The sequence below is a fragment of the Oreochromis aureus genome, linkage group 4, assembly GCF_013358895.1.
Source record: "Oreochromis aureus strain Israel breed Guangdong linkage group 4, ZZ_aureus, whole genome shotgun sequence".
Taxonomy (NCBI): Eukaryota; Metazoa; Chordata; class Actinopteri; order Cichliformes; family Cichlidae; genus Oreochromis; species Oreochromis aureus.
This window is the reverse complement of record NC_052945.1, coordinates 19,218,294-19,234,038: the sequence shown is the minus strand read 5'-3', so window position 1 is coordinate 19,234,038 and position 15,745 is coordinate 19,218,294. Positions and strand designations below refer to the sequence as shown.

General features: G+C 38.8%; 1 protein-coding gene across 5 annotated transcripts in view; it reads right to left on the bottom strand.

Annotated features, from left to right (window-relative positions):
- The window catches only part of LOC120439751 (sterile alpha motif domain-containing protein 9-like), a 22,888-nt gene extending 7,143 nt beyond the window's left edge, over positions 1–15,745 (bottom strand). Inside the window, exons 1-4 of one of the 5 annotated variants that reach the window (XM_039610747.1) lie at positions 6,443–6,816; positions 5,276–5,458; positions 4,002–4,058; positions 3,873–3,909 (exon numbers count right to left, since the gene is read on the bottom strand). In XM_039610747.1, coding sequence (XP_039466681.1) covers positions 3,873–3,876 — 4 coding nt within the window. In that variant the 5' untranslated portion in view covers positions 3,877–3,909; positions 4,002–4,058; positions 5,276–5,458; positions 6,443–6,816. Of the gene's footprint in view, positions 1–3,872; positions 3,910–4,001; positions 4,059–5,275; positions 5,513–5,617; positions 5,650–6,442; positions 6,817–14,282; positions 14,683–15,440 lie in introns of those variants that run through there. The other 4 variants (XM_039610744.1, XM_039610746.1, XM_039610748.1 and 1 more) reach the window with 4 other exon arrangements.

Here is a 15,745-nt window from a genome sequence, read left to right as displayed (position 1 = left end):
TTCTACAAGTTGTACCTCCATCGCTTGTGTCCAGATCACACGCTGCACTGCTGTGCTACTACGTCTTTTTCACCGACATTTATATGTTTGCGCGTGCGCAGTGTGAGAAGCTGCGGTGACACCCTCACGACGGTCGTGAGGATTTCACACAGGTTTGAAATCCTCACGACCAAGCGATTGATGATCGGGAGCTGGTTGTGAGGTGTTAATCGCTTCTCGTTACCCCATGTATACTACACGATGCACGATGAAGGCCAGAATTGGGCCGATCACCAAAACGGTCGCATGACTGAAAAATCGGCTCAAAATGGGCCAAAAATCGCACAGTGTATGCCCAGCTTTATTTAACATGTTTAATCTGAGTAGCGAAACACCACGGGGGGGGTTGAAAATGATGTGCTGGGAGTTCGCTGTTCTAGCCGGCTCTTGTGAACCTTGAAACCCCAGCTAGCTTTTGAGCTGGTGAGTAACTGACGTCTCCGAAAACGTCAGAGCACTTGTGATGCCAGCAGATATTTGAAGTTTACACAGCTACATTCTCGCCTGAAAATATCTTAAAAGTTTATTTTGTGGCCCAGAAAGAGTAATAATCAAACTAAGTAGCTGCCGCCATTGCTTTATGTCAGTATGTTGTCTTTGCAGATGTTTGTAAAGAGCTCAAGATGTGTTAGCAGTTGTCTTTATCTTAGACACAGTTTACGGTTTACTCCTATTTTGATTGCACAAAGAACAAGAGCATAAAGGTAATGTTCATATTGCCACTCCTCAAAAGTTGTAGACCGCTCAAAAATTTTCCTCAGCTAATTAACACAAACCCCCCCCCCCCACCCCCTGCACTGAAGTGATCTTGTAGTTAGGCCCATAACAACACAGTAGAAATGTTACCAGGGTAACCCGATTGTCTGAAAAAAATAAGTTTACGATAATTGTGAAGTATCTCATTTATGCTTAGAGATATGTAATTTTTCGATATATTAATAGAATGTCTCATCCTTATTTAGGTCTGCTGAGGGTCTAGTTACACTCTACACTTTCTTAAGGTCATGAGGAGGTTGCATCTTGTCTGTGATATATGGTATGGCAGAACACATACATATCTGTTCAGTGTCAAGCCTTAGTTGATTGCAGCAAGGAGGACTTTCCCAGAAGACTCCTGGTGCCAGTTATATGGGGAGTTGTTCATGGGGTCATATTTTCACACACACCCACAAACATACACACACCAACACGCACACACAGACAGATATCCTCTATTCACACAAATGCCTATTCTAAGATGTCACATGTTAATGAAACTATGCATATTCATGTAACAAGAATAAAAGGAGTGCTACGGGAAAGCCGGCCGAGAGTCTGATGGAGTTCAAGTAAAGGAACAGCGCTTGACCTCGGTCGGCCTCCCTCACGCGCGAGAATACATAAAGAGCTCTGTCTTGCATCTTGTTTTGCTGCTGCAGTAGGTTGTCTCATATTGTCCCAGCAAGGTTTTTACTTGGATAAACCTAACATCAGTGATTTTCTTGTAACCCCCAAACATAGATTAACACCTCACGACCAGCTCCCAATCATCAATTGCTTGGTCGTGAGGATTTCACACAGGTTTGAAATCCTCACGACCAAGCGATTGATGATCGGGAGCTGGTCGTGAGGTGTTAATCGCTTCTTGTTACCCCATGTATACTACACGATGCACGACGCACGATGAAGGCCAGAATCGGGCCGATCACCAAAACGGTCGCACGACTGAAAAATCGGCTCAAAATGTGAAACTGTGCGTTTGACACTGTTTTGTTCCATCTTTTGCACAGTAGGAACATTTCAAAAGTCAAATGTTTATGTGGAGATTATTAGACTGATTCCTGTTTGTCTGCTTTAAGCCTAACAATCTGATGACCAAAATGACATCACCTAAATTTAAGCATACTCAACACGGAAACTATAATATAATTTGGTCTGCATGGGTCTTGAAGCAGCTTCCATAACAAAACAGACCCAGAGCTATTTTAGGCTTCTGGGATGCTGGTGGAATTGCAAGAATCATCTTCCATTTAGCGTGATCAGCTCCTGTGGCCATGACAGAGCTAAAATGCAATGCAGCCACGCCCCCTATTTATTCCAGCCCAGAAGAGTTTAACTAGTTTAATTAAGGCCTTGTTTCCAGTGGTGTCTTTGTATAGTAAAATAGCCCTTTTATCCATGATTGATTTATAATTAATAAACAATTTTAAACATTACTGGTTTTCAGTTAAAAGATAAAATTTGAGATGCAATTTAAATGGGCAGTAAAGCATTTTTCATCCTGATTCATGGCTATTATACAGTAAAATGGTTTCTCGTATTTCTTAGGGAAGATATCACAACAATAAAAATATCATGTTAACATTATAACCTTTAAACAAAAGCCATTGCTTGGAATATAAAGGAGAGAGCATTTAACCATTAGCATTTAAGTATTAATATTATAGGTTTTGACAACCTTTTAATGGTCAGCTTATCGCTGCATTTCAAGATTCAAGATTCAAGAAGTTTATTGTCATGTACCTCGTGGTTATGCAGAGCAATGAAAATTTTTGCTTTGCAGGTTCCCTTCACACAATTAAATAACAACTAACTAAACTAAAGAGTAAACTTAACTCTGAGCATAGAAAATGGCATAGCAAATAATAAATAAATACATTTACTGTATTTTTCAAGCCATTAGGCGCACCAGATTATAAAGCGCATTAAACGAAACAAAACAGTCAGATAAGTCAAACTTTACTCAACTCATTCTTCTTGCTTCCTCCACTTCCGTACCATTGATTCATTACTGTTGAATTCTTTCGCAGCTGCTCTATTCCCATGTTGTTGCAGTATATATTAATGACTAACCTTGTATTGTGGATGGATTATTTCAATTGTTCTCCTGACTGAAGTTTGGTCCATTTACAGCATCCTGCCATGTGATTCCATTTGTTCCTAACCATCGATCACGTAGCACATCATTATATAGCAGCTAGTCCGACTTCAGTAACCCTACAAACGTCAGTGCTGTTTAGTTTTCTGTCTTCATTTATGTTGGAAGTGATAGCAGAGCTGTACATTTTAATTTTTTCAGAAATCTCTCAGAACATGGTATATCATGTTTAGGTGGAAACTAGCGAGCAAACGCCCTGCTGACTTCTAACTCTGTTAAATGTAATAAATTCTGTTTTCATGGATGCCTTGATGTTGAACTTTATTGTTACACCTGGTAAAGCAGCAACACTGATCATTTTATTATAGATGAAAGAATTTAGACAGTTTTTAACTCTCAGTGATGCCGCAGAGTTCGTTTGACTTTGGGACCTGAAGCGCAGATTACTCCGCGAGGCTCCTGACTACGGCAGCCATAATGCTCCGACAATCCATCAAGCGGTGCGGCTTCGTAGCTTACCAAAGTCAAACTAAAACATTTTTTGACAGATTTTTGAGCGCCGTGTACCACATAAAATTGATTCAAGGTCGGTAAGCACAACCAGAATTCATACACTGATGATTTTTGAGAAAATTAATTGATTTTAAGTGCGCCTTATAGTCCGAAAAATATGGTATGTTAATATCAATTTTAATCCAAATATTACAGTGACCTAGTTATATCAGTACATTATTACCAAGAAATTTACTACTTATCAATGTTTTATCAAATTAGTAGCAAGCAGTAAACTAATTTGAATAAAATTTGAATATTTATTACATTAAAGAATTTCCCGAATATGAAATGAACAAAGTATTTCTTTTTATTCTCTGGTTACAGATTGATTGATTAATTGTATAAAGGAACTGTACTTTTCTACCTATATTAGGCCTTTATTTCTAAACTGGTCTTTTGATATACAGCATTTAATACTTACCCATGTCTGAGCAGCTGCTTTCCACTTTTTATTGTTTCTATAAATAGCAAAAACATTACGTTTAATATTTACTATGTTGTATTTTCTAATAAATTGACTTGCACGGGTGCAGTAGAAGATCATACTTACCACATCGACAAGACTATAGAGCACCAGGTTTAGTTGATCATCCCTCTTTCAGTATTTCTGTTGGTGACAAAATCAAGATGCTCTCAAATTTTAAAATGAAATGTTTGAAAATTACATGTATCCAAAATTCACTGTTGATATACACAGATCAGGCATACTGGGTCAGGGTAATGAGTGGCCAAGGCTCACCAATACATATGGGCAGTGAGGGTTGGCCCATTTGGTAAAAAGAATAGACAAACTACTGGCCGCTGAAAAAGTTCATGATGTTTCTGACGAAAAGGTGACAGAATACACAGTGCTACAGTTTGTTGGATATGGAGCTACAAAGCCACAGAGCTGTCAAGGTGCCCATACTGACTCCTGTTGACCACAGAGAAAGTGCCAACAATGTGCACGTAAGCATCAGAACTAACCATGGATCAATGGAAAAAGATGACCTTGTCTAATCTTTTTTTTCTGTTTTTCATGTTTTTTTTCATGTATGGACATACTGCAAATCAATTTCCCATTGGGGACAATTTAAAGTTACAGTTACCACTGACCATAAATCACAAAACAGATATTGTTCAGGAATGGTTCGAGGAGCACAGCAATGAGTTTGTTGTGTTGACTTGGCCTCCAAAATCCCCACAGAGCATCTGTGGGATATACTGAACAAACAAGTCCGATCCATAAAGCCCCAACCTTCAAACTTGCATCTTGGTCCCATCTAGGTCAGGGGTGTTTTGGCAGCAAAAAGGAGACCAACAAAATACAGTGGTTGTAATTAGGGATGCAACGATACCAATTTTTTCAAACCGATCCGATACCGATACTTGGATCTGAGTACTTGCCGATACCGAGTACAAAAACCGATACTTCTACCACACACAAGTTAAACTTAACCAGTAGTAAAGAAACGACCCCAGACAACTCTTTAACCCAAACGAAACGTTTACTGAACGTAAGGGCAGAGACAAATACTGTACAACACATCCCTTTTTTAAACTCAAATGATATTCCAATTCCTTAACCAAATGAAATACACTGTATAAATGACATAATTCCCTTTGAAATTATATTAAACAACCCAACTTATGTTATCACCTTTTGGTAAGTGACTCACTAATATACACTCCAAAACACGTTATATAAATCCACTAAACACACAATATTCACACATGGGCTCCACACGCTCACATTCACACTTGTTGCAGGCCTGTTTGCTGCTCACGCCGGACGATGGAGAAAAATCCTCTTCTCCCCAGTAAGAGCACAAAAGTCTGACTTACAGTTCAGCTGATCGGTAGGTCGCCATTCACCAGTCCCACACTAAATCCACTCCCTGCGGACCCGATGCTGTCTCTGCTACAGCACGTTAGCCAGTCACAGTCCAGCTCTCCGATAGTCCATAGCGGCTGCCTCCTTGGCGAAGCCAAGCAGTCCGGGCTAGCCTTTAGCCTCGGCGGTCTTAGCTGGAAACACAGCACGGTGGTGCGACCATTGAAACAAAAAGTCACTTCACCCACACTCTGTTGTGAAGCTCCCACACGGTCAGCTTTCTAGTCACACACTCTTTTGTGCTAGTTAACCTCAGTAAAACTAGCCGGGTCTCTCACTTTGGTTCAGCTAACCTCGTGCATCTCTCCATGCCGTTCTCTTCTCCTCCTCCATTGCAACAGATACACAGGTCCCGTTTTATGCTACCTTCACGGGCCTCCAGAAAATTAGAACTCTGAAAAATATTTTAACTCCCTTCAGAGTTACATACCATAAAATAATACTTTTATGATTAACATAACAGTTTGATTGCTCTAATTACCTGTATTTACCTTGTGACATATTACAGGGCAAATTACATTTAGGGTAGAGTTACATCACATAACATCAACTGTGAACACCTTATGTTACCGTGGCGTTTAAGTCCATGGGAATTATGAGTATTCCCATCCGGGCTACATTAGTATCGGTTCATGGTATCGGTTAACTTTTACGAGTACGAGTACGCACACATTTTACAGTATCGGCCCCGATACCCGATACCAGTATCGGTATCGGTGCATCCCTAGTTGTAATGATATGCCTGATCGGTGTATGTCTTCAGTTTTATTGACCATAAATGGAACTGTATGCTAGGTTATGTATTCGTCGTACGGTTTTTTCAGACGAGCATAAAGGATGAAAGTATAAATTGTTCTGAAAATAGCACATGGTGTCAGTTACTTTATTGAAATAAATTAATTCCCTTAATATGAATACAATTGTTGTTCCTTCAGTACACATGGTCTTGAATTCAATGCAATGTTTTGGAAATAAGTACTTAGATGAGGTAATTAATTTGAACAAAACAATTTAAACAGTGCTAAAAGAATAAATGATATCTGTGGTCTGAATTTCTGATTACTGTTATTCAGTTTCTGTGTTCATGCATCTTATGATAAGTTCAAAAAGTCACTTACTCCAGTGATAGGCATAAGTCATATTCTCTTTATGGAACTGAAATAATTTCCCTCATCTCAGGGCTAACACACTCTCAGATATTAGCTTTCTGCTCCCTGGAATGAAGCCCTGGAACTAAAAATGCTGTATTGAAAGCTAAGTTTGAAAAAAGACGCCTTTCAGCTATTGCAACTAGTGATGGCCCGCTTGAAGCTGACGCTCCGGAGCGTGTGTCGAAAAAAACAACACACTGGTTCAGAAGCACTGTGTCGAGGCTTGCTTCGTTTGGCAAAAGTCACGTGACCAGTGACGTCCGAAGCTTCATTACGCACGTAACTGCTTCGGTACCTGATTCAAATGGAACGAAGTGAATCATTTGCGGGATTTGTGGAGTGTTTTGATGGTGGCAGATAGCGAACCACTGATTATTCTACTGAGAGATTTGGTTCTGTCGTGTGGGAGTATTTTGAGTTGATTCTGGTCGGTGGGTTGTCCAGCTTTGTGTTCTGGCTGTTTGCTTTTGTTTTGTGCGTGTTTATTTCATCTGAAAACGGGAAAAACTTAAAATGTAAAAAATCTGCTTTTCATAATATAAATATCATTAAATAACTTTAGAAAAACTTCCATTTGACTCGTAACATTTAATGTTATACAAAGATATATTTTATTTAAAAAAAATAATCTTAAAATGTTAGTCTACAAAATGTGCAGCAATTTAAATTATTTATTCTCTTTAGCTGATAGTTTGTGGAGCCATAACTGCATCTCTACCAGTTTCTCTGCACTCCAGCCTCTTCTGTGCCATGTGAAGGCAGGAGAAATTATCTCCACGAAAAGGAACAAGTTCGGCCATCGCACAGTGGAACAAATTCTCTTCTCAAATAAAAATGAAAAAGCGTTACGTTAAATGCATCATGGTTTTAATTTGAAAGTTCATAAGCATTTCCCTTTCCATTTCATAATCAATTCTACCCCCAGGTCAAAAATATGTATAGGAAAATTTCCCTAATATAATATTATTTATAAATATACCCGTCTAGCGATTAATTGCATAAGTACATGGAGGCTGGACCTCACAGCAGAAGCATACTCCATAATGTGCATTATTATATGTATGTTATATGTAACGTGGTATTTTTCAATTATTGTATTTACCAACATCAAGAAGTCACAAGCAAAGAAAGACCACACCATGGTGCATGTTCAAACAAGGAAAGTTTACTGGTCAAAATTATTTATTAAACAAATAAACTACATTTTTAACACCAAAAAATACGCGTTCAAAGCAACACAACAGAAGCCCAATATCACACAGAATTCCGCTCTGTAGAGTGGGCAATCATTATGAAGGAGTTGGTTTTATTTTGTGGATTCAAGCTGCTCTTCATACTTTTGGCCACCAGATGTCACCAGAGAGAACTGTGTTGAAAAGCTTCGAGTAATGAACCGTTTTTCAATACAAGCTTCAGTGCTTCAGAAAGCTTCATTTGGCCATCACTAATTGCAACTGTCACAAAACGGCTGTGTGCAGGAAAGAGGACCTAAACGCAAACTCACAGAGAAGAAACTTAAACTCAAAAATGGAGCTTTATTCACTGAACAGAAGGAAAAAAGATACAAACAATACTAAACTGGAAACACAGCCGAGAGAGAACACGACACTGATACAGAGAAACACAGGGCTTAAATACACTGCGGGATAACGAGGGAAATGAGACAGAGGAGAGCACAGCTGGGAGTAATTAGACTGGACGAGACAAGGGAAACAAAACTAGAAACACTGACATGGGACACACACCGTCAAAGTAAAACAGGAAACACACTGACTGAACTCAAGACATGTAAACTTAACAGACTGGGGAGACAGAACATGGGACAGAAAGGCACAATAGAAACAACACGGAACATAGGGAAACGATCACACAAAACCTAAGAACTCACTTGACAACCATAACTGAAACCTGACAATAATCAGAACAGCACAACCAGAGGTGGGTAGTAACGAGCTACATTTACTCCGTTACATTTACTTGAGTAAGTTTTTGAAAAAAATGTACTTTTTAAGTACCTTTTTTGCACGATACTTTTTACTTTTACTTGAGTACATTTATGAAGAAGAAACGGTACTTTTACTCCGCTACATTTGCAAAATTCGACTCGTTACTTTTTAAAAAAAAATAGTTTAACACATTAGATAACGTGCCGTCAGTGGAGTTTCCGGTAACTTTTTTACCAATGAGACGTGGCCATACAGTCACATGACCAGTTTGAAACCGTGGCGGGCAGAGCGGCCCAAGCGTTTCAAAGTAGCGACACACGGAAAGAAGAAATGTGATGGCAGAGTCTACGCTAGAGCTGAAGAGGATGAACACCTTTGGCCTCACATACAAAGGATGTTTCGCTTCAAAGCAGCACAAAAGAACAGCTATGTCTGCAGTGTCGGTGTCTTCAGTCAGAGCCAAAACAAACCAACTTTTCAGTGTGAAACAACTCAACTCGTAACCTGATGAAACGGTAAGTTTTCTCTAAATATCTTTTTAGCTGTTGTTAGCTGGATGTCGGTCTTATGTTACAGCAGCTGTGTCGAGCTCGAGCTGCGAGTCATATTTCCGGCGCTACGTTGTAGTGAGATAAGTTTGTGGGTGTTTTGTGCAGCTTCAGCTGTCTTTTAACTGCTCGCTGGTTAGCTAGCGTGAGCTATAAGCTAACAGCTAGCCTGGTTAATGACGCTGGAGTTCAACGCACATGCAAACAGCTCGTCTCTACTGCTTTAACTGTTAAAACAGAAGGCAATACTGCGGCTGACAGGGTTTATTATGTGAAACAGCAGCTTGTTTAGTTTAAACAGTCTGCATTAAGCTGGGCAAACACTGTGCGATTTTTTTCAGTCGCGTTATTCCGCTCCTGCTCAAACTGTACAATTAAATCGCAGAGGGTTAGAAGTTCATAGGTCACGATGCAGGGTCTCACACTATACGGCCTGATGCTCTGATGCGACCTGAGTGCTCAAACTGTGCGTCCGTAACATGAAGCTTATCATACAAAATCTGTCCCTCGCTCTCCCTCTCTGTCTTTCACTCACACAGACACACACACCATCAACTCTGCTAAATTACTAATGAAAAACATTGACCAGACAGCTTTGATTGAGCAGCAATGTCCATCCAGCTCTTTTCATGGTTGTTGTAGTCGTGATAATTTTGTGAGGCCACATTGAAAATATACGGAAGCGTAGAGCTGCCACCCAGGCAAAAGAAAAATAGAGCTATGGCACGTTATAACGTGAAAGGTTTATTGTTCTAACAATATACTTTTAATGTTTGTACAATATAATATCACGTTATTACAATATACATAATTATCACGTTCGTATAATGTAAATATTATATTGTTCAAACGTGAAAGGTATATTGTTAGAACAATAAACTGTTTACGTTATAACGTGATAAAGCTCTATTTTTCATTTGCCTGGGTGGCAGCTCTACGCTTACGTACTCGGATGAGCTTGCCTCTTCCTACAAGTTGTGCCTCCATCTCTTGTGTCCAGATCACACGCTGCACTGCCGTGCTGCTCCACCTTTTCTCTTTCATTTCTGTGTTTGTGCGTGCGCAGTGTGAGAGGCGACAGGATTTCAAACTGGTTTGATTATCATGAGACCATACGATTGATGATTGGGAGCTGGTCGTGAGGTGTTAACTGCTTTTCGTTACCCCATGTATACTACACGATGCACACACGATTAAGGCAAAACACGACCGATCCCCAAAACTGTTGCGCGATTGAGAAATCGTCTCAAAATGGGCCAAAAATCGCACAGTGTATGGGCAGCTTTTGGAGGCTAGCTCCAAACAAACATCTGCAGCTTGGCAGTGTATACAGCACTATAATGACCAGACCGAATTCTTTTGAAAACCTTACATCTTTCAACAGGTCTCCACTTCATCAGACATCACCTAGACACAGAGCTGGATGAGACCAGCACAAACAGCAGCCTAACCGGCGAAGATGATGGATCCATGGGGTCAGGAAAGCCAGAAGCAGAGGAACTGGAGAGGTACCTTTCATGTCCATTCACTGGAGGTGTGGATCTATTGCATGGCTTTCCTCAGATCAAGAAGCTGTCGATCAAAGTCAATACAGCTCTTCCTGCATCTGCAGCCTGTGAGAGACTTTATAGTCATGCAGGACTCCTGTTCACTGCCAAACAGTCACAGCTTCACAGTAAGAACCTTGAGAGCCAACTGCTGTCTGATTTGATGTTACAATTAAAAATGTTTGTGTTTTTATCTGAAGAGTTTATAAATATCTGGTTTCCACTGTATATTTGATGAATGTCAGCACAAAGAGGGAGAGAGAGGAACAAGAGCAGGTGAGACACACATGTTAGTCAAATGGTTGTTTACCAAAAGTATCACCGTATCATAGGTACTCATGTATCTCGTACCTAGTGTTTCTTTTAGGTTTGTTATTTTCAAATTCTATATTTATTAAGTTATGCAGGCTTGTTTGCACAACAAGGCTAAATAATTATATAAACTTTTCTGAATCTAAATAGTGGACTTTGGTAGAATTAAAAATAAGTGTAGTGCAGGTCTATGATGGTTTTTAGTGCTACTATCATCTAGTTCTGGTTCTAGTTCTGTCCTGGTTAAGTCCTAAGTAGTCCTGATTTTGAACTGTTGTAGTCCTGTTTTAATTCCAGATCAGTTCTGGGTCTGGTTGAATTGGGGTTTAGTCCTGTGTCTTGATACAGCCCCGACTTTGTTCTGCCTTGCTGCTTAATTTAAAAACTAGTTTAAGGTGTCCTGCATATGTGATATATATTTTTCCCTATATGAAGTCATTCTTTTTTGAACAAAACTGAAAACAGAGGCAATTAATCTTTCAGCTGAAGCTGAACCACCATTTCACTGAAGAAATAATTTATGGTAAAGTGAGCCATACACATATGTACATCCACATAGTGGAAATTTGTATTTGTCTTTTATAATTAGTTTTACTCTGATTTCAGTGTTTATTTGTGAGTGTAGTTTTTACATTTTTACATATTACATTGTGTTAATCCACTGTCTATACTTCAGGGTATTTTAGTATACAGAATAAGTTTTGTTAGAATGTCTATTCTTATGGAATTTTAGCACAGATGTGGTTTTTTTTGTTTTTTTTATTCCTGCTGCCTGCCTTGGGAATAAACTTTTCCTGATTATACCTGTTGCATCTCTTTGTCATTTGTTTCTGATTTACTTAATCCTCCTTGTATTTAAAAGAACCAGCCCTAGTATGACATTCTGGTGCATCAGCTGCAGTCTGTTATGTTGAAGTTGCCTCGTTCTAATGTTTTCTCTGAGGCTGCTGTAAATGCGAATATATTCACTGTGGGTTTTGCTTGAAAAAGCTTTACGTTGTGAAAACTGAAATCTTGAAATTAGAATTGTTGTGCCTTATTTTGTGGATCTTTTACATATATTCCTTTTGAAAATACTAAAATTTGTATATTTATTTATTTTTGATTGTCTGATAGCATTTATTTATAAAATCGGACATTTCAAACAGTTACTAAGCTAGATACTCTTACTTGAGTAACCTTTTCACCAAGTACTTTTTACTCTTACTCGAGTAACTTTTTGACGACTACTTTTTACTTTTACTTGAGTAATAATATTTTAAAGTAATGATACTCTTACTTGAGTACAATTTTTGGATACTCGACCCACCTCTGAGCACAACCAAGGACTTAGAACATAAACCATAATATAAAATACAAGAACTCAAAATGCTGGGTCACAAAGATCCAGAACCATCACAGCAACAGATGCTTTCTAATCTAACTAAATTATAAGTGATTTGTGATTTGCAATGTTAAACTACAACTTTGTTTTGTTTTTAAAAATGTGTGACTACTTAGTACATTTCCAGAAATTAACACTCTTAGTCTTAAAATGTAATGACCTTTCCTTTGACAGATGTAGTATGTACTAGGGCTGGGTATTGTCCCTTATTTCTATAACAGATTCAATTTTAATTCTAATTCAGTCCTGTTTCAAGTCAATCCCTTACTCAGACTGGCAGAAACATTATAATTCTGATCATTTATCGGTACATATTGTTGAGGATAATAGATTGCTTAATATACATTAGAGTTAAGGAGACTATAGAGTGTGTGATTTCTTGCAATATTATAATATAGCGGTTGCTAGGGGGTAGCATATAAATAGAAAATAATCCTGGAATGTGAACAAGGAACTGGGGTGCAGGGCAGGGGAACAGTTAACATTAGGAGTTGGTGGCATGCGTGTTGGTGTTTCTGGGTTTTGTTTCCCTTTTCGGCACAGGTAGGCGGGGCGGTGCTTGACGGCATTCCGGCACACCTGCGGCGCATCGGACGTCATCAGTGGGAGCATTTATGGAGCTGAGTGACGGATGTAGTGATGGCCAAATGAAGCTTTCTGAAGCACTGAAGCTTGTATTGAAAAACGGTTCATTACTCGAAGCTTTTCAACACAGTCCTCTCTGGTGACATCTTGTGTCCAAAAATATGAAGAGCAGCTTGAATCCACAAAATAAAACCAACTGCTTCATAATGATTGCCCACTCTACAGAGTGGAATTCTGTCTGATATTGGGCTGCTGTTGTGTTGCTTTGAACGCGTATTTTTTGGTGTTGTAGTTTATGTTGTTTATTTGTTTAATAAATAATTTTGACCAGTAAACTTTCCTGGTTTGAACATGCACCATGGTTTGGTCTTTCTTTGCCTGTGACTTCTTGATGTTGTTAAATACAATAATCGAAAAATACCACGTTACATATAACATACATATAATAATGCACATTATGGAGTATGCTTCTGCTGTGAGGTCCAGCCTCCATGTAATTATACCCCTCCGGCGATTAACTGCATATTTATAAATAATATTATACTAGGGAAATTTTCCTATACATATTTTTGACCTGGGGGTAGAATTGATTATGAAATGGAAATCGAAAATGCTTATGAACTTCCAAATTCAAAACATGATGCATTTAAGGAAACCCTTTTTCATTTTTATTTAAGAAGAGAATTTGTTCCGACGGCCGAACATTCCTTTTCGTTAAGATAATTTCTCCCGCCTTAAGGAAAATCCCTTCACATGGCACAGAAGAGGCTGGAGTGCAGAAAAACTGGTAGAGATGCAGTTATGGCTCCACAAACTATCAGCTAAAGAGAATAAATAAATTAAATTGCTGCACATTTTGTAGACTAACTTTTTAAGATTATTTTTTAAAATAATATATATCTTTTTATAACATTAAATGTTACGAGTCAAATGGAAGTTTTTCTAAAGTTATTTAATGATATTTATATTATGAAAAGCAGATTTTTGACATTTTAAGTTTTTCCCGTTTTCAGATAAAATAAACACGCACAAAACAAAAGCAAACACCCAGAACACAAAGCTGGAAAACCCACCCGATTGACCAGAATCAACTCAAAATACTCCCACACAACAGAACCAAATCTCTCAGTAGAATGATCAGTGGTTCGCTATCTGCCACCATCAAAACACTCCACAAATCCCGTGAATGATTCACTTCGTTCCATTTGAATCAGGTACCGAAGCAGTTACGTGCGTAATGAAGCTTCGGACGTCACTGGTCACGTGACTTTTGCCAAACGAAGCAAGCCTCGACACAGTGCTTCTGAACTAGTGTGTTGTTTTTTTTCGACACACGCTCCGGAGCGTCAGCTTCAAACGGGCCATCACTAGACGGATGTCTGGTGTCGGATTATTGTCGCTTCCACAAGCGCCTGTCTCGCCGCCTGCTCGCCTGCCCGTTTCTTTGTGTGCTGGCCCATCTTTGAATCTGTGACAGAGACTTACCTCGCGCTGGCCTGCGACCGCTGTCATTCCTGTATTCCGGTTTTTCAAGTAGCTCCGGTTCGCCACCTATCCTCCTGCATACCTCGGCTCCGTTTTCATCCCCTCGGCTCTGTTTATTCGCACATTTACCCGGCCACTGTATATAGCCCCGTCCCCTTGTAAATATTCCCCTAGCACTGTTAATAAATCTGCTTCACCGCTATTCTGTGCCCGTGTGTGTTTCTGCCACTGAATCCACCCGTTTAAATTCACCTAACAGTGTAGCGCAGTCACGAATGACTACACGCATCACGATGGAATAATTAATACCTACAGGTTTAGTATATCTACTCTCGTCGTTCATATTTTTTTTATAAGACTGTCGAATAGTAGTTAAAACAATAAAGACCAATTGTGCCAGTATCACCATGACTCATGTTCAGAATAACGACTGAGAACATGCCATTTTAGGGATACCAAAAAGTGATTGTGGCCTATAACTTGTCACTGAAACAATATTTCTGCTTCAAACTTTTTGGATATCATCCAGAAGGCCTATATGTGACATATTATATCCCAAACACTCCCTTAGAACTGTTGAATAACTTTTAAAAGAAGATACCGATAATATGTCATTTTATAAAATAATAATAATATATAACATTATTATTAGTATTATTAATATATAATATTTAATATTTAATATTATAATATTTTTTAATATGAACCACAAATATGAACATTACCTGATGGTAGTGAAGTGAAGAAGAGGTTACAGAGGTTTGATTAGAGACAGCTGCTAAGCGTTTTGAAATTTGGCATAATTTGCAAAACTTTACATTAGCCTACTTCGGCATTGAACAGCAGAAATGAGGCTTTCTTTTCGGAAGACCAAAATACAACAACAAAAACAAACCCAAAACAAAACAAAAAAAACAGCGGTGTATACATCAGTACACTAGTACGTGATAAGCAAGCGGATAATGGAGAAAACTGAGATTTAAGATGGGAAACTGTTCTTGAAGTACACGGCGGTTGTTGAAATTGTTTTGTGAGCTTTAACCTGAGATTCTGGTGTTTCTGGCAAAATACATTTATATTTAAAAATTCAGGATTTAATTAATCGAGATCGCATTATTAAAACTAAAATCGATTTGAATCAGGAAATCGAGTACTTACCTAATCTGATCAGTAGCCCTTTACACCCTTCCTGGAACTGGGGATTTGTGGGTTTGTGCTGCACAAAGAAGTGCTTTAGTGATCCTGGGCGTGTCTTTGCTGACTGGGACTAGGCACTACTGAAAACGAAAGTGCAGTATATTCATATTTATTATAAATAATTCTAATTATAGATTGTTAAGGGAAAATCCCAAATGGCAAACTGCAAATATAAACAGAACACAATGAGACAGCGTAATGAATCACATGTACATGGGTGAGCGTCTCAGAAGAGAGTCACACAGTGTACTTCTTTATTCGTGCAT